This window comes from Amblyomma mixtum, chromosome 2 (genome assembly GCF_055824585.1).
Source record: "Amblyomma mixtum isolate Tamu chromosome 2, ASM5582458v1, whole genome shotgun sequence".
In the NCBI taxonomy this organism is placed as follows: domain Eukaryota; kingdom Metazoa; phylum Arthropoda; class Arachnida; order Ixodida; family Ixodidae; genus Amblyomma; species Amblyomma mixtum.
The window spans coordinates 91,009,096-91,026,875 of NC_143013.1; the positions used below are offsets into that span (position 1 = coordinate 91,009,096).

Below are 17,780 nucleotides of genomic sequence, written 5' to 3' on the forward strand. Positions count from 1 at the left end.
ATTACTTTATTGCGGATCTTGAATCTACAAAATGTATATAATCGAGAATAAATAGTAAAAAAAAAAAATTAGGAACAGTACTTTGGTGACAGCATCACTCACAACTGGAAAATGTTCAATAGAATAGAATAGCAACGGTGATAAGCAAGCTAAGAGCAGCACCAATAAAGATGGAAATCAACTTTTGCCGCCTCTGCAAAACAGTGGCCACAAAGAGAAAACACGTTTCGCGCGACTCCATTGCGATCCCGCGGCGGAATCGAAACCGCGTAGGCGCGTTGCCACAGAGGGCGAGAATACCTCGCGAGCAACGGTGATAAGCAAGCTAAGAGCAGCGCCAATAAAGATAGAAATCAACTTCGGCAGCCCCTGCAAGATAGTGCTGACAAAAAGAAAACTCAAATTTCGCGCGACTCCATTGCGATCACGCGGCGAAACCAAAACTACAAAAGGGGTGTTGCCGCAGTCTGTGCCGCCGCGCTAAAGCTAGACATAAGTTCTGCTTATCTCCGTAAGAAGGCAGCACAAAATTCAAACACTTCTTGTAAGTCCTAAGAGGTGGCAGCACCCCCCAGTGAGCACGCATTGTTCTTTTGGCGCGAAATTTCAAACGGAAGATCGAAACCGTACCCGTACGGCAAAGACCTTGCGGGACAGAAAACCGCCGCCGTACATATACGGCAAAAACCTTCAAAGGGTTAAAGCAGTGGAAATGAATTGGTGGTCGGTAATTCTTCAGGGACAAGAATCTGAATAAATGTGGTGGTCATTTGTGGCATGTGCAATGATGCGTGACATGCGCGAGATGTCTGGATTTTCATTCAGGATATTTATCCACACAGCCTCTGTCACAGATATTTGTTTACTCGGTGGTAGCTTTTCTTGGCAATGAAGGGAAACCTACAGGGTAGAGTGTACTTACTGATGAAGGGTGGCGATTTGGGCTGGTTGGTTCATCATAGAAGAGAGAAAAATATGTAGCGCTGAAAATGCATGGACAACAGAAAAAAGACAAACACAAGTGCTGACAGTGTCCATACCATCTGTGTCATTCCGCTAGGTTAGGTTAGGTTAGGTTAGGTTAGGTTAGGTTAGGTTTATAGGGGTTTAGCGTCCTAAAGCAACTCGGGTTGAAGGACGCCGTAGTGAAGGGCTCTGGAAATTTTGACAACCCGGGGTTCTTTAATGTATATAAGCCTGCCTCTCGGATCAACTGAACTTGCGGCCATCGCGGTGGCTCAGTGGGTATGGTGCTCGGCTGCTGACCTGAGAGACGCGGGTTCGATCCTGGCTGTGGCGGTCCCATTTCGACGGAGGCGAAATTCTTGAGGCCCGTGTGCTGTGCGATGTCAGTGCACGTTAAAGAACCCCAGGTGGTCAAAATTTCTGGAGCCCTTCACTACGGCGTCTCTCATAGCCTGAGTTGCTTTGGAACGTTAAACCCCATAAAACCAAAACCAATCAACTGAACTTGCAAGTGCGCATATCTTTGAGAGGCAGCTTTGAGAGCTAGGTATCCAAGCAACCTGGGCTTTCTAGGTGTTCGTCTTGGCCACTGTGCTAGAGGAAGTTGAGCATTGTACCCGAGCAAGAGAAAGAGGAAGGCATGAAGGTTTTAGCACCCGAGGCTGCGACATTGCACCTGCACTTGTAAAATATAGGGGAAAAGTTCGTTCTCTGGACAGGGACACAGCCTGCGTTGTGCAGCCTGGCTTGTGTTGCAATGATGGCCTTTGTAACGGAGCAGCATAGGGTCATTAACCCTTTCACTGCCAGGTTTGTTTACTCACAGCTGCACACACCCTGCCGGGTTTTTTTTTTGCATGTTAGTTTCCTGGAAATTTTTTGCTAGTAACGCACTAAAACGCTCTGCAGGGAATGTAGGCATGTTTATTCAGGATAATCTTATAGATATTAGTTGTACTGAATCAAATCTTCCAGCACCAATCGTGCCTGTCGGATTTCCTTTTCTTACGTGGAATTTTCGGTGGATGGGGGACCATCCCCGGCATGCCTGCCGCTTGATTGGTGTAGACTGAGTCTTCTATGCTCAGAAATCATTTTATGCGTATGTCGTAGACTGGATGATGTACTGCTGTTTTGAGTTGTTGCCACACTATACTCCGCACATGAGGATGCACTCCTGGAAGTACTGTGCTTTGGGCTTTCCTCCCCTGGGGTGGAATGTGGTCACCAGTAAATATATTGAATCCAAAGCTTTCATTATTGTGTGTTAAACATTCATATGTGAACCTGTTCGACGTTTTGTGTAACCATTGCTTTTAACTTGAACCGAATTTCACGTAATGAAAACTCATCGCGAAAAGTGATCAAATCTGACACCCTGCTGACAGCTTACACCAAGAGTGCATTGCTTGCCTACCTCGAAAGAAAGGAGGAGCCATTTGACTAGTAGGTCCCAGTCCTGTCACATTCTTTGTAGACGCTTTACTTACACTCGGGCGAAAAGTGGACCAGGGTTCTGGGTGCCCAAAAAATTGCCCTGCCTTTGTTTCACTGATGTACCGCTGACTATATCCATTTGTTTTTCTCGCAGGTGGACGGGCGGCATGGTTCTTCAGAACAAGTTTGAGTCCCTAGAAAGGCAATCTGTGCTTGGTTTCCTGCATCATCATCGTGTGCGAAATCCTTAGGTAAGTGGTTAGCTTGCTGAGCCTCAGCAGGGTTCCACTTCATGGCATTCCTCAAAAACTTTGAAACATTATGCAGTTGTGCCTTATTAATGTGGACACTTTGGGAACAGCAAAACTGTCCATAAAGCAAGTCATCCGTAATAACGAATCATGAAGAAAAAAATATTCAGAAAAAAAAATAAAACGCTTATGATTACGGACTGCTTCAGTGTATAGCAGCGAGCAGTGAAGTGAAAATTGACAGTCATGGAAGCTTCAGCTGCAATAGTCTGGTCGCCATTATCATTAAAAGCACATTTGAAGTGGTCCATGAGACGTGTGAGGGTGCCCCTTGGCTTGAAGTATCTTCTACAATGACTGTTTACATCCCAAAAGCTCTGTAGTCACTCGGCTGACAGCTGCTGTATCTGGCTTTCAACGTAGTGCACAAAAGACCTTTTTCAAAGCTGTGCATGCATAGCAATAAATGGCAAGGCACGGTCACCTGGGTAGTTTGCCACTTTAAATCAAGGGGCAACACACAAAAAGGCCATTACCATGGCATCTGCATATGTGCACTACCTTTTGCTGGTGTTCTGGACTCAAAATACAAGAAGTGGAACATCTGGCAGAGGCACTCGGGACTTTGTTCTCAACCTTCGTCGTCCATATTAACGGGACAAAAATACGTCTCACAATGGGTACCGTATATTTTTGTTCTGTTCGTTGTCTGGACTACGAGTTTCCATATTAACGAGCTGCAAATGCATTCAAAAAGTTTGGTCCCCCAAAAATTGTCCGTAATTCGAGTCTTCCGTATTACTGGGGGTAGTGTTAACGGGGTGTGACTGTAGTAGCATCTTTGATAAACGACACCGGTGCACAGTCTTATCGTCGATGAATTGCACCTAAGTGCATAGGACTTCGTTGTGCTTCTGCTTGTGTTTCCTTTTCAGCGGTTCTTTGTGCGGCAACGACGGCTCCTTCTTGGGTGTTGCAGTGAGAGAGGCGCGTCGCTCACGGGCGTCGGCAGCTGCGGCGCCTCATGGTGCCTGGCGTGCCCAGCCAGGGGCTATGGACACTGGCTGCTCCTCCCCGAGGCAGCAGCAACAGCACCACCACCACCCTCACCCCCACCACCACCACCACCCCAGCCCTACAGCTGCGGTCATCGTTGTTGACAGGTCTGCTGCACTGGTTTGCCTTTGTTTTGTTTTGTCTCTAGCTGTGCAGGCTTGGCCCGAAAGTGCTTTGCTCACCCAAGATAGTTTACTGAAAAATGGGAATCGGAATGCTTGCACTAGCGAGAGGATGCGCAATGCAGAACGCTTTTCGTGCGCCGCATCCTACACCAGCTGAGAAGGGTTATCTTGTAGGCTATTTGGTGATCCATTCTTCAAGAAATGCTTCGGCGCGGCAGACGAGGACAAAACGTAGAAAAGACACCACAGAGCGCCACTACACAAAGCACATTGCCAGTCTAGTGGGAGAGAACACATAAAAGAGCCTACAGTAGAAGAAATATAGCTGAGAAGGGTTGTTTTGTAGGCCAGTTGGTGATCCATACTTCAAGAAATGCTTCGGCGCGGCAGACGAGGACAAGACGTAGAAAAGACACCACAGAGCGCCACTACACAAAGCACATTGCCGGTCTAGTGGGAGAGAACACATAAAAGAGCCTACAGTAGAAGAAATATAGCTGAGAAGGGTTGTTTTGTAGGCCAGTTGGTGATCCATACTTCAAGAAATGCTTAGGCGCGGCAGACGAGGACAAGACGTAGAAAAGACACCACAGAGCGCCACTACACAAAGCACATTGCCGGTCTAGTGGGAGAGAACACATAAAAGAGCCTACAGTAGAAGAAATATAGCTGAGAAGGGTTGTTTTGTAGACCAGTTGGTGATCCATACTTCAAGAAATGCTTCGGCGCGGCAGACGAGGACAAAACGTAGAAAAGACACCACAGAGCGCCACTACACAAAGCACATTGCCGGTCTAGTGGGAGAGAACACATAAAAGAGCCTACAGTAGAAGAAATATAGCTGAGAAGGGTTGTTTTGTAGGCCAGTTGGTGATCCATACTTCAAGAAATGCTTCGGCGCGGCAGACGAGGACAAAACGTAGAAAAGACACCACAGAGTGCCACTACACAAAGCACATTGCCGGTCTAGTGGGAGAGAACACATAAAAGAGCCTACAGTAGAAGAAATATAGCTGAGAAGGGTTGTTTTGTAGGCCAGTTGGTGATCCATACTTCAAGAAATGCTTTGGCGCGGCAGACGAGGACAAAACGTAGAAAAGACACCACAGAGCGCCACTACACAAAGCACATTGCCGGTCTAGTGGGAGAGAACACATAAAAGAGCCTACAGTAGAAGAAATATAGCTGAGAAGGGTTGTTTTGTAGGCCAGTTGGTGATCCATACTTCAAGAAATGCTTCGGCGCGGCAGACGAGGACAAAACGTAGAAAAGACACCACAGAGCGCCACTACACCAAGCACATTGCCGGTCTAGTGGGAGAGAACACATAAAAGAGCCTACAGTAGAAGAAATATAGCTGAGAAGGGTTGTTTTGTAGGCCAGTTGGTGATCCATACTTCAAGAAATGCTTCGGCGCGGCAGACAAGGACAAGACGTAGAAAAGACACCACAGAGCGCCACTACACAAAGCACATTGCCGGTCTAGTGGGAGAGAACACATAAAAGAGCCTACAGTAGAAGAAATATAGCTGAGAAGGGTTGTTTTGTAGGCCAGTTGGTGATCCATACTTCAAGAAATGCTTCGGCGCGGCAGACAAGGACAAGACGTAGAAAACACACCACACTGCAAACGCACCAACACTGCATAGAATGCGGCTGTTTCCCGCTTTTCAGCGGTACAGTTATTTTAGGCCGCAGAAATGACCAGCTTGAAAGAGAAATTTTCGAAGCACCAGTCATTCTTCGTGCGGGGACAAACACGTGCGTGAGCAATCCATCTGTGACGCTGCTCAAGAAAGAATTAGAATTTCTACCAAAATGATTGGATTTGGTGCAAGCCCCGCCGCGGTGGCTCAGTGGTTACAGCGCTCGGCTGCTGACCCGAAAGATGCGGGTTCGATCCCGGCCACGGCTGCCGAATTTCGATGAAGGCGAAATTCCAGAGGCCCGTGTGCTGTGCGATGTCAGTGCACGTTAAAGAACCCCAGGTGGTCTAAATTTCCGGAGCCCTTCACTAAACGGCGCCCCTCATAGCCTGAGTTGCTTCGGGACGTTAAACCCCAAAAACCTACATTTGGTGCAAGACGATGTTCGCTTGTGCCACACGTGCCGTGTTTGCTAATCATTTTGTACCTAGTGCTCTCTTCACCGTATTTTTTTTTTTTTTTTGTCGTTGATAAGCACAAAGCATATATTCATAGACGCGGGTTTAAAAAAAATCAGTGGTTAGTTGGCGCTCTGTGGTGTGTTTTCTACGTCTTGTCCTTGTCTGCCGCGCTGAAGCATTTCTTGAAGTGCACTAGCTGGTTTTTCTCCCCGCAGAGTGATTGGTCCAGGAGCTGTTTTTTTTCATTTCGTAGAAGAGAACAGCCAATGGGAGGTGCCCGTGACGTTAGGTCACTGACCTGCCTCCGGCTGTGGCGACGGGAGAACAGTGAGAAGACGCAGAGAGAATGTTCGCAATGTCGTCTATGCTCGCTGGTGGTGATGAAGCAGCAGGAGCGAATTGCTGGTGTCATGTCACTAACGTAACGGAAAGACGCACATAGTGTGGACGTCATCCTGTGAGGCTGCAAGACAATGGCACCATTAACGCAGCACCGCTGTGGGAAGTTTCACTGGTAGTGTGAGCAGGGCTTTATAGAAGTGCCATAAATCGCACAGAAGCATCACAATGTGCCGTATGCAGGAAACTGTCGACCACTACTTTAGGTGGCCTGTCTCTTAGAAGTTGAAACAAGTTGACCTTTTTCAAATGTTTGAGCAGATGCCTAGAGGTCTGAAAAATATGTTGGGAGCTGTATTTCTTGCATGTGAATTGATTATTCCACTTTGCAAATTGGGCTTCTCAGTGTCAAATGCCATTTTATTGGACCAGTCCTGTGCTGCCTCATGGTGCGGCAGTGGAGTTAGCTGAATAATGGCAAGAAGCCTCAAGCTCTGCTTTACTGCCAGCATCAGGTACCTTGGGGAGCGCAGTCAAATAAAGGGATTGGTTAGGTGTGATATTGGGTATTGGTGAGGTATGATGAAGCCGCTGTTTGCACTGTTCCTTGAGTGCTTCAGTAATAAGAATCTAATGGGGGCTTGTAAACATTTCTTTGCAATGCAGGCCACCAGCTCGGGGTGCAAGCTCCGGTACCCCAAGCAAACTGACACCCTCTCAGGGGCAAGCAGTAAGTGCTCGAATTCCGGCTGCTGTTCTTCTTTACGGGCTTTACCGATCTGTGAAATTAGCATGACAGCCGAAACTGGAATACGGGGATGTGTGGCCCGCACATCAGTAGCACATCACGATGTTGCCCTGCACATCACGATGTTGCACCGTTGGTCTTTGGCCCTTGCAAGGCGGTGCATGTTTTGCATGTACCTTGTGAGCACTCCTTGTGTGTTGGAAGTTGTTGTAGCGAACCTCGCTGTGCCTCGTATTCCTTTTCTCACTTTTTCTTAAAGGTTGCGGTGCTGGGGGTGCAGAATCAGACGAGCGACTCTGGTTCCCTGTACATCGTCTGCAGCCGGTGTGGCCAGATCAGCCACGACCTCAGCAAGTGCGACTTCTGCTCCCGGCCGATAGCGGCCACTGACAAGGTCAAGCAAAGGTCAGTTGCTGGCGCGGCGGTCTTTCAGCGTCGGTGTGTGCATGCGCGGTATGCAGAAGTGTCGTGCTGTCGGGGTTTGCATCGCGTCAAGAGTTATTCGGAGGGACACTGAAGACGAACTGAAATTGGCTGGTGCTGGTAGATTGCGCCGTTATAATCACAAAGACGCTAATTTGACTGAATGTGAAGTTGATATCCCTTTCAGGCGCCATTTTTTGTTTTGACTGAAGTCAATTATTTTTTAATCTAAGTAGTATATTCAGGCCTCAAGAAAAGGAATTTGTTAGTTTTCGAATGTGAAAGACCAGCAAGTATGCTTTTACAACGATGTGGAGAATTCCATACAAAGTGTCAGATTTGTTATATATAGTACCATCGAAATCTTCTCGTGTGTCAGGTAAGCACCCTAGGGATCGTGGAATCGCTTTGTATTCAACGATTCACATTGCGCTCGAAATTGAGCAAAAACAATTGATGTTTTCACTCGCGACAAAATCTGTCTGCACAAAAACGGTGGAAAAAGTGCTACCTAGCTCAGTCTTTTGTGAAATATTACTTACTGCATTCGCTACATGGTACAAAAAAGCAACTTATTTGCAACAAGAAGGGTGCTCAATTTGACTGAAATAGTGAAATCACCGTTAAGTGCTCCAGTTTCTCAGAAAAAGCTGTAAGTTTGCCACTTACACAATTGTGTACAAAGCGCCTGAAAGGGATATTGTAACGAGAGTACCGTATTTACTCGCATAATGCTCACACTCGCGTAATGCTCGCACCCCCCACATTGGCTATCAAAAATTGGGAAAAATTTTTTCCCCCGCATAATCATCGCACCCCCAAAATTACTGCCGCGAGCCGTCTGCTTGTCGTAGCGGTCGCCATCTATTGACCGCGGCTACAACTACCGTATTTAGGCGATTCTAAGCACCCCCTTTTTTTCACGATCGCGATCCCAACACGATGCCCAAACTGAGAGGGGGTGCTTAGGTTCGAAAAATCTAAACTGACTCCCCCCCCCCCCCCCCCGGGCCCCTCTTTTCGCTGCGAAATCTCGATGAAACGGGCGCGAGAAGAAACATTTTATTTAGGAAACATTCAAAAGAAAAATAGCTTTGAACAAGCCATTTAAAGATAACATCCGGAGGCTGTACGCAGAATGGATGGCCGAAGGCCAGCATGCTCTGACGCCGGGCGGCAAGATCAAAAGACCGTCCTTGGAGCTGCTGTGCAGCTGGGTATCAGAGGCATGGGCGATGATTGATGTAGACATGGTGGCCAGAAGTTTCAAAAAAACAGGAATTTCGAACGCCTTGGATGCGACTGAGGACCACCTGGTGTGGGACGACGAAGAAGCATCGGAAGATGAAGAAACCGATGCCGCAGAAGCCAACGATTCCAGTGTCGACACGGACTCTGATCAAGAGTAGAATTGCCTGATAAACGTACGCAACGCGAGTAGTGACGGGAGGTTGCGCGCGGCAAATAAAGTGCTTTAGCAGCTTGAGCTTACGTTCACCTTGTACTTTCATAACGAAGGTAAGTTCCGCTTGAAAGTAATGTTTTCGTTATATTTACAATAGCGGACCTGACAATCCCGATCTCGCACCCATTCATCTTTTCATTTAACACTCCGAAACATTTGCTTGAAAATTTTCCCCGCATAATTATCGCACCTCCCAACTTGTTGATTTTCAGGGAAAAAAAGTGCGAGGATTACGCGAGTAAATACGGTAAATGCATTTACAAAAGGAGAATGGAGGTCTGTACAAGGAGAGACAGCCGGCGAGCCTAAGGACAAAGGGCCGAGCGGTCTTGCGCCCAAACACACACAGCACTTCGTCCTTGTCGTTGTCCGTGCCTACTGCCATGGCAGTGTAAACTGGGGAAGGCCTAAAAATGAAATGGATGCATCGGCCACCTCTGGCTCTCTTGATGCAGAGACGTTTTTTTTTCTTTTTTTAGCGCAGATTCAAAACAACATTTTTTAAAAGGCAGCACAGTCGAGCAAAACGAAGCCTCCCAATGCACGGAGTCTCCCACACAGAGGCAGCTACCATAACCGTCATGCTGGTGCTACTGGGTGCTTCAAGCTGGCCGGTCCTGCGCCCACTTGCCTTTCTTTCCGTTCCGTACTCTCCATTCAATTCTCTCAGTGCTTTCTCTTTACCAACTACCCGTACAGCCTTCTTTCCACATTCATGCCTCTCTTTTTCTTGCACTTAACTGCTGTATGCATTACCCCAAGATCATTGAAAAGCTGGCGCCTCTTAGCAGCTGTCGAGCCTGGTGATGAAGGTTCTTTAGCTGCCATTAATAGCGTGGAGAAAAAAAAAAACTTTCTATATGCACATCATGGTTCCGAGTACAGCTCGAGGTGCATTTTGAACCACCCTTTGTACCACAAAATGCACCCTAGGTGCATTTTGAACCACCATTTTGAACCAGATTCTTTATTGCTAGTTCGTGAAATTTGAAATTTTCTGCCACGGAAAGTTGGGGGCAGGGCTTTTATGTGTGACAGATTTCTCCGTAAACAGGAGTTGCGCTTGGCCGTAGTTTCTCGGTGGTTGTGGGACAACCCGGACAAGTGCTGGGGTTAGGTCGTTTTTCATGCAAAGTGGACTGTATTAGGCTACTTTGCTTGCAATATTTGTGGGTGAATAGGCCGGAAGTTTGCATGGATGATGAAATAACTTTATTGGAACCCGTCAAGGAATCAGAGGGCTAAAAAGACGAGTCTTGACCGCCGTCATCTTCCTCCCCTTTCAGCAGGCTGGGATCCCTTGGGATTCAGCGGTGTCCAGGGCCAGACGGATAACTTCTTTTTGTTCTTCTTCTTTCTGGCTGGCCATTAAAGCCTCCCAGGACTCTATATTCCTGTCTGGTTTGTTGTGGCTAGGGCATGTCCACACCATGTGGATCATGTCTGCTATTTCATTACAATGTTTACACCTGGGGTCTTGGATCGCCGGATGCCATCTGCTTAGTGCGAGTGGGTTCGGAAAAACTCCCGCCTGTAACTTTCTCCATATGACCTCTTCCTTTTTGCTAAGGCCTTTGCATGCTCCAGGTAATGTCTGTCTTCCTAATCTGTAATGGCTAAGAATATCTTGGTACGTGTTCAGCTCCTCGCTCGTCTGAAGGGGCTCTCTGCTTGACGAGACCGCATTGGGGTCCCGGTGTGTGAGTCCTCGGGCCAATGCGTGCGCTGTCTCGTTTCCCCGGAGGCCCTCGTGGGCAGGAGTCCAAACAAGGTTAATTAGTTCTGCCGGTGTCGGGCCGGCATTCAGAATTTTGACTGCTTCGACAGATACCCTGCCTGCGTTGTAGTTGCGGATAGCCGATTTGGAATCTGTTATAATCACCCTGACATTCCGTTGAGTTAAAGCCAGCGCAATGGCTACCTCCTCAGCCGCTGTTGCATCTCTCTGTTGGGTGCTGCAGCACGAGACTCGGTCTCCGCCCTCCCTGGTTGCTAGGGCTACGAAACCCGTTCTGCCTTCATATTCCGCCGCGTCCGTGTAAACCACGTCCTGTCTATTGGCAAATTTTTTCTGCAGAGCTTTCGCTCTGTCCTTTCGCCTACCCTCATGGTGTACCGGATCCATATTCCTTGGGAGTGGTGGGATTCTGATTTTGTTCCTTATGTCTGTTGGGATATTCTCCGTGTGTTTGAGCCGCGCTCGAGGTTCGAAGCCTAGCCTTTCTAGTATTTTTAGCCCCGAATGGCTGCGTAGGAGTCGTTGTTGTTGCGCTACTCTGGTGGCCTCAATGAGCTCGTCTAGTGTGTTCGAAATCCCCATGTTTAGAATTTTCTGGGTGGATGTGTACGGGGGGAGGCCCAGAGCGGTTTTGACGCCTTTCCTAATTAGGATTTCAATCTTGTTTTTTTCTGCTTTGGCTAGCCGTAGATATGGTGCCACGTATGTGATTCTGCTGATTACAAATGATTGAACTAGTCTTAAGAGGTTCGTCTCCTTCATTCCCGCGTGTTTATTTGCTATTCTTTTGAGTAGCCTACACGTCTGGCTTACACTCGATTCGAGTTTTCGTATCGTTTCGGTGTTCTTACCGTTTGCCTGTATCCTAAGACCCAGTACTCTAATCATCTCTACTGAGGGTATTTTGTCCCCGTTTACCGTTAGCGTTATCCCATGTTCATGGGGCTTTCTTTGTCTCTTTTGTGGGCCGAGGAAGAGCGCTTCCGATTTCTCGGCAGAACATTTGAGTCCTGTTTGTTTTAGGTACGACTCAATTTCCTCGATCGCTCTTTGGAGGGTACCTTCGATGTGCGCGTCACTGCCTCTGGTAACCCAGAGGGTGAGGTCGTCCGCGTATATTGTGTGGTTGAGCCCTTCTATACACGCCAATTTATGTGGTAAGCCAATCATTGCAATGTTGAAGAGTGTTGGTGATAGGACCGAGCCTTGGGGAGTACCTTTGTTGCCCAGCCTTATGCCTTTCTCTTCCTTCCCTCCTAGGCTGATAGTAACTATTCTGTTTGAAAGAAAGTCCTTCACGTAGTTGTATACCTTTCCCCCTACATTTAGAGTTTCTAAGCGTTCTAGTATGGCTGCGTGGTCAACGTTGTCAAAAGCTTTGGCCACGTCAAGGCCGACTATTACTCTGGTATCAGCTGTTTCGTTGTCTAGCACTTGTTCTTTAAGTTGAAGCATAACATCGCATGCAGAAAGATGTGTCCTGAATCCGATCATCGTGTCGGGGTAAAGCTTTTGTTCTTCTATGAATCTGTTTAGCCTCGTTTGAATAACGTGCTCCATTAGCTTACCTACACATGAGGTAAGCGAAATGGGCCTCAGGTTTTCGAGACTTAGTTTCTTACCTGGTTTTGGAATAAGGACTAGGTTGGCCTCTTTCCACGAAGGTGGGATTCGGCCCTTATCCCAACATTCCTGCATGTACGCTGTTAGGTTTCTAATTGATGCATCATCCAAATTCCTCAGCATGCGATTGCTGATTCTGTCTGGACCTGCCGCAGTTTTAGTTCTGAGTATGTTCAACTCCGCCCTAACCTCTCCGATGGTGATGGGCCCATCGAGAAGAGGATTCTCTGCGCCCTTGTACTCGGGGAGGGGTGTGGGTGGTGTGCACCTCAAGTACTTGTCCCTCACTTCAGAGATTAGTTGATCACTAGTGCCTTCGTATTTATATACGAGTTTCTGTAGTTGTTGTCGTGCCTCATACTTTGTCTTGTCCGGGTCTAAGAGATGTCTGAGCATTTTCCACGTGTTGGCTTTGCTGATTCTGCGGTCCATCTGCTCGCAGATACTACCCCAGTTTTGTCTGGTTAAGTTCAGCGCGTGCTCCTCGATATCTCTATTCTGTTTGGCTAGGAGCTTACGTATGTTTCTGTTCCCCTTGTTTTGAGCAAGTTTTTCTTCTAGCTCCCTTTTCTTGCGCCACAGGCCTATCATACGCCTGTCTACCTCTTCTTGCGTTTCGTCTGCTTCCACCTCTTCGGTGGCTTCTTTAACTGCCGCGAGAATGTCTGTGCCCCAAGATTCTATGTCCCTGATTGCGTCTCGGGTATGAAGGTTCGCCCTGAATAGATCCCAATTTACCGCTGCGACCTTTTTGGGTTTCGGTGTGGGCGGTCCGTCTTCTACCACGATCTCAATAATTTTGTGGTCGCTTCCTAGGTCCTCCCCCGTGTTACACCACCTTGCCGTGATTTGGCCTCCGGTGAGAGTTAAGTCAGGTGTAGTGTCCCTACTCACGCTATTGCCCTGTCTTGTTGGTTTGATGGGGTCAGTGATCAAGATGAGCTCATTGTGGAGAATACTGTCCCAGAGTTCTCTGCCCTTGATTTGCGTATATTTGTATCCCCATGCGGGATGATGAGCGTTAAAGTCCCCGACAATGACGATAGGGTTTTTGCCCGCTATCTGTTTCGTTTTTGCGAATAGCTTGCCGAAGCCGCAATCCTTTCTCTGTTTCGGAGAGCTGTATACGTTTAAGACGAATAGGCTTTTCTCTCTCCGCTTACGCGGTATCATTTCGATTAGAGTGTGATCTAATTGGACGTGCCCTGTCTCGTGCTGCAGCGCGGTAACGTTGCGTTTGACAAGGGTGGCAACCTGCGTGTTGTCCCCTCGGCCCGGGTACGATTTGTAACCGGGTAGCTTCGCGTTTTTCCCGCACTCTTGTAAAGCTATAATTTCGGGTTTGTCTCCGTTTGCAAGGAACGATTGTAAAACGGCCCGTTTACGCAGAAAGCCCCTACAGTTCCACTGCCAGATAGTATTATTGTTCTTTGGCCAAGGCATTTTTGGTTGCTTGGAATTCCGCGTATATCCATTGGTCCCTTTTCTCAAATTCCGCCGTGAGAGCAGCGTCTCGCTTTGCAAATTCTACTCTGATCGTTTCTGTGACTTGTTTCATGAATTGCATTAGTGTTCCGTTCAGTAGTTTCATATCCTGTTGTTGTTTGTCGTTTGGTTGTTCGAATTTGGTCTCAAGATCCGACTCTTTGGTACGTTTCTTTTTTGAAGGGGGTTTTTCAACCTTCGCTGTCTCTACCTCTTTATCCTGCTCCACTTGCATAGGCGCCATTGCCTTTTCCTGTTGCGGTTTGTTTTCCTCGGGTTGTTTAGCTGTCGTTTCTAGCATTTTGATCCGCTCTTCTTGCTTCTTAATATAATCAGTTAAAGTCTTAATCTGATCTGCCTGCTGTTTAATAAGTTCTTTTAATTCTTTAACTGTCTCGGAGTCCTGGGAAACTTTAGTTGGCCAGCTCACCTTTGCAGCTTGCTCCTTGCGTGGCTGTTGCTGTCCGGTTTGTAGCCGGGGGAAGGACTCTGACCGAAACCTCGTTCTGCTGCCGGATCTATTACGGGAGCGGCTGTTCCTTCCGTCTTCTTGCTTCGCTTCTTCAGCCTCCTGTTTGGCTTCCCATTGGCGTTTCTTGACAATATAAGGGGTGCGAAAGAGATTTTTGCACCTCTTGTCCCCGGTGTAGTGTTCTTTGCCGCATAGCTGGCACTGCGGTGTACATTGGTGCCCCTCGGGGGGCGATGTCATGCCACAGCCGCGGCACTTGGTCACCTCACTGTCGCAGACGTCCGAGCGGTGGCCAAGTCCTCCGCACTTGTAACAGACCTCATAGCGTTTCTTGTATAGAAAGCATTTGAAAGTGATTCCGCTCAAGACTACTCTGCGTGGTACTTTCTCTTCTTCGAAGGTGATTAGGAAAGATTTGGTCTTCCCCATTCTTCGTGCATCTATGACTGAAGGGTTGAATCCGTTAATGTTCAGTCCTTCTAGTACATACTTGTGTGTGTATTCCTCATCGATGCCATGTATGACTCCCCTGCCGCAACTCTCTGGTGCGTTCATGTAGGTGGTCACACCGCGTTCCTTGTCTCCGATCTTGACAGTTTCAATTTTCTCCACCTTCCTCGCGTTTTCGTAGCTAGGCGAGTGGTAGGTAATCGTACCTTGCTTGACGTTTATAGCTAGTCTGTCCTTCAGTGCCTCCTCGTCCTTGATTCCGGCTTTCTCCCTGATGGCCGCCGCAATTCTCATCTCGGTGGTGCTCTTCAGCATTGTTAGTCCTTCTTTGGGACACAGAACTACTTTCCATCCGGTCGCTGGAAGTCTCGGGAGGTCTGAGGCTATTGAACGTTCAGCGAGTTTCCGTCCCGCCTCTCTGTAGGCTCTCGTGTCGCTGCCGTCGGTCGTCGCAACAGTGGCGGCGTTCGCTGCCGCCGCGTCTCCGGCACCATGTTGGCGTCCTAGGTGGCGTTCGTCGTTCTCCAATTTTTCCGCTCGCTTCTTCAGTCTCATAATCCATTCCTCTTTTTCTTTTTCTTTGGGGTCGATGTCGGTTCCCACCACCGTCACTTCCATCGTCATCGTGGAGCCGGGCGTGGTCGGCGGTGGCGGGAGCTCGCCGGTCGCCGCCTTCTCGGAAGTAGGCCTATCGTGGCGTGTGGCGCTGGCGAACTTGGAATGACGATACAGTCTTTAAAGATGCACTTACAGGCACAAATGTGGTATCCTCAGGTTGCTTGCACCTTAGGAAACAGGTTTAAAAGACATTTACGGTCAACGTAGGAAAAAATCCGCCATGAAATCACTGATTTCGCGGAGCCGACGTGAACGCGTCCGTACTCCTCGACGCCCCCTGGCGGTCCTCCTTTGCATGGAGGAATTTTTTCCCATCCAGCCAGTGATGGAAGACATCATTTCCACGGTATGGGGGCTGCAACAATTGTGGCTCCCATAAACAGCAGTGTCAGATTTATCTCCATTATTCTGGGTCTAAAACTCTGTGGCAGTGGTTCTCAGTCTTCTTGACCTTGGGGAACCCCAGTGGTTTTACAAAAGGCTTGAAGGATCCCCAAGTGTCTTGGTTTGTATCCCTTCCTCTCTAACATGGGCTCACAGAAAAAGCAGTCCCTCGGAATATGCCCACATTCAATTAAAGGGACGCTGGGGAGGGCGACTCATTAGTTATTGCTCTCAGTAAAAATTGATTCCCCAGCTCTTCCTGGCTGTGCTGATGTTTATCCGGCATCAAAGACTCATTCATGGCTAAGAAAATTGAGTTTAAAAATTTGCCCCCACTCTATTCAAACGTGCAGTCCATACCGAGAGGAACTGGTTGCCGCCATTTGGAAATGAATAGCGGTGTTGCTCTGCAAGGGTGGCCAGAGTAGTCGAGGTGTGAAATGCACCTGCTGAAAACCGGCTCCAAGGCGCGCTGACGCCATCATGGGGCGCTGAACGCACGGGCACCCACAGCTTGCTCGCTTCAAGAAAACCTCGCTCGGGCTTTTTTGCGCCTGAGTGCCTCTTTCGCGAAAAAGAGGGTGGGAATTGGACGGGTCGTGGAAGTTGAGTCGCACATCAGTTTACCTCCTTGGGGGGAAACCAAAGGGCACTCGAGGGAACCCACTTTCAGAACCCCATGCTCTGGTGTGCCACACACATTGTAGAGCACCCTGGAACTGTGTCCCACAGAACGTGTGGGCCCAAGCGGCGCATCATCTTGGACGGCGCATCGGGCGGTGGCTCTGGTAGCCAGCTGCAGCCAACTGAAGCCAAGATAAGCAAGCACACCTTCTACGGGTCCCACGCCATGGCTGCCACCGTGGTCGGGAACGACACCTTGCGGCTGGTGCAACCTGCCGTCACCAGCAACAACACCATGCTGCTGGCGGTGCGGCCAGCCGTGACCACCAATGGCCAGGCACGGCCACTCCTGTCTCTGGCCACTACGCAGCTGGTGAGCAAGCCTACGCGGACCGTGGCCACAGCCAACCGGCGAGGCAGGAAGGAGCCTGGTGAGTCCCTCTTTTCAAGCAAGTGTGTGTGTGTGCATGCATGTGTGTGCGTGCATGCGTGTGCGCGCAAGCGTGTTTTTATAGCTGTTTACAAGTATATTGAACTCAATACTGCTGTTCTGAACCAGGGGTTTTACTTCGATTGCAAGTATACGAGGTCTGTTAGAAAAGTATCCGACCTTTGGCCGAAGAAAAAAAACTGGCATAACTGGAGCGTTAGAAACCTAATAACCTTCAAAATGGTCTCCTTGGGGCTCCATATACATCTCCCAGCAGTGCTGCCATTGTTGGAAGTATTCCAAAAAGGCCCTTTTCGGAATGGAGTTTAGCTCTGCTGTCGTTGCAGTCATAATGTCCTTTCTTTTCTGAAATCGCGCTCCTTTCAATGGCCTCTTGATTTTAGGAAACAGCCAGAAGTCTTAGGGGGATATATCAGGAGAGTAAGGAGCCTGTTGAACTACAGGAGTCTGGTTTTTCGCCAGAAAAGTCTGAATCAAATGCGAGGAATGTGCAGGAGGAATGTGCAGGAGCAATGCCGCGAGGGATGCGCCAATTTCTTGTTGACCTCAATTCCGGTCTCTTGCGCCGCACAGCACCACGTAGGCGACGGAGGACATCCCTGTAGTACTCTTTGTTCATTGTTTGACCCTGTGGGGTGCGTACTCATGGTGTGCCACAGAGAGGGAGTCAAAAAAGCAGTCAGCATCGCTTTGACATTGCTGGGCACTGGGCGGGCTTTCTTTGGTCTTGGTGACGTGGAATGCGTCCTCTGTGACGACTGGGATTTGGTTTCCGGGTCGTACCCGTACACCCAATACTCGTCACTAGTGATTATGGCGTCGGTGAAGTGAGGGTAACTGTTTGTGGAATCCAGCATCTCCTGTGAAACTTCAACACGAAGCTGCTTTTTCTCCACCGTCAGCAGCTTTGGCACGAATTTCGCCGCAACTCTCTCCATGGCCAAATCTTCGGTGATAATGGAAAGTGCAGAAAAATTGCTGATGTCCACCTCTTCCGCAATTTCTCGGATAGTCACAC

The 17,780-nt window shown here is 48.5% G+C and overlaps 1 protein-coding gene across 5 annotated transcripts in view; it reads left to right on the top strand.

The window, feature by feature from the left end:
- The window catches only part of LOC149360118 (uncharacterized), a 79,342-nt gene that overhangs the window by 14,585 nt on the left and 46,977 nt on the right, over nt 1-17,780 (top strand). For all 5 annotated transcript variants that reach the window (XM_089572185.1, XM_089572188.1, XM_089572187.1 and 2 more), the window contains exons 2-6: nt 2,558-2,654; nt 3,634-3,817; nt 6,948-7,011; nt 7,289-7,434; nt 16,420-16,742. In XM_089572185.1, coding sequence (XP_089428311.1) covers nt 3,708-3,817; nt 6,948-7,011; nt 7,289-7,434; nt 16,420-16,742 — 643 coding nt within the window. In that variant the 5' untranslated portion in view covers nt 2,558-2,654; nt 3,634-3,707. The remainder of the gene's footprint in view (nt 1-2,557; nt 2,655-3,633; nt 3,818-6,947; nt 7,012-7,288; nt 7,435-16,419; nt 16,743-17,780) is intronic.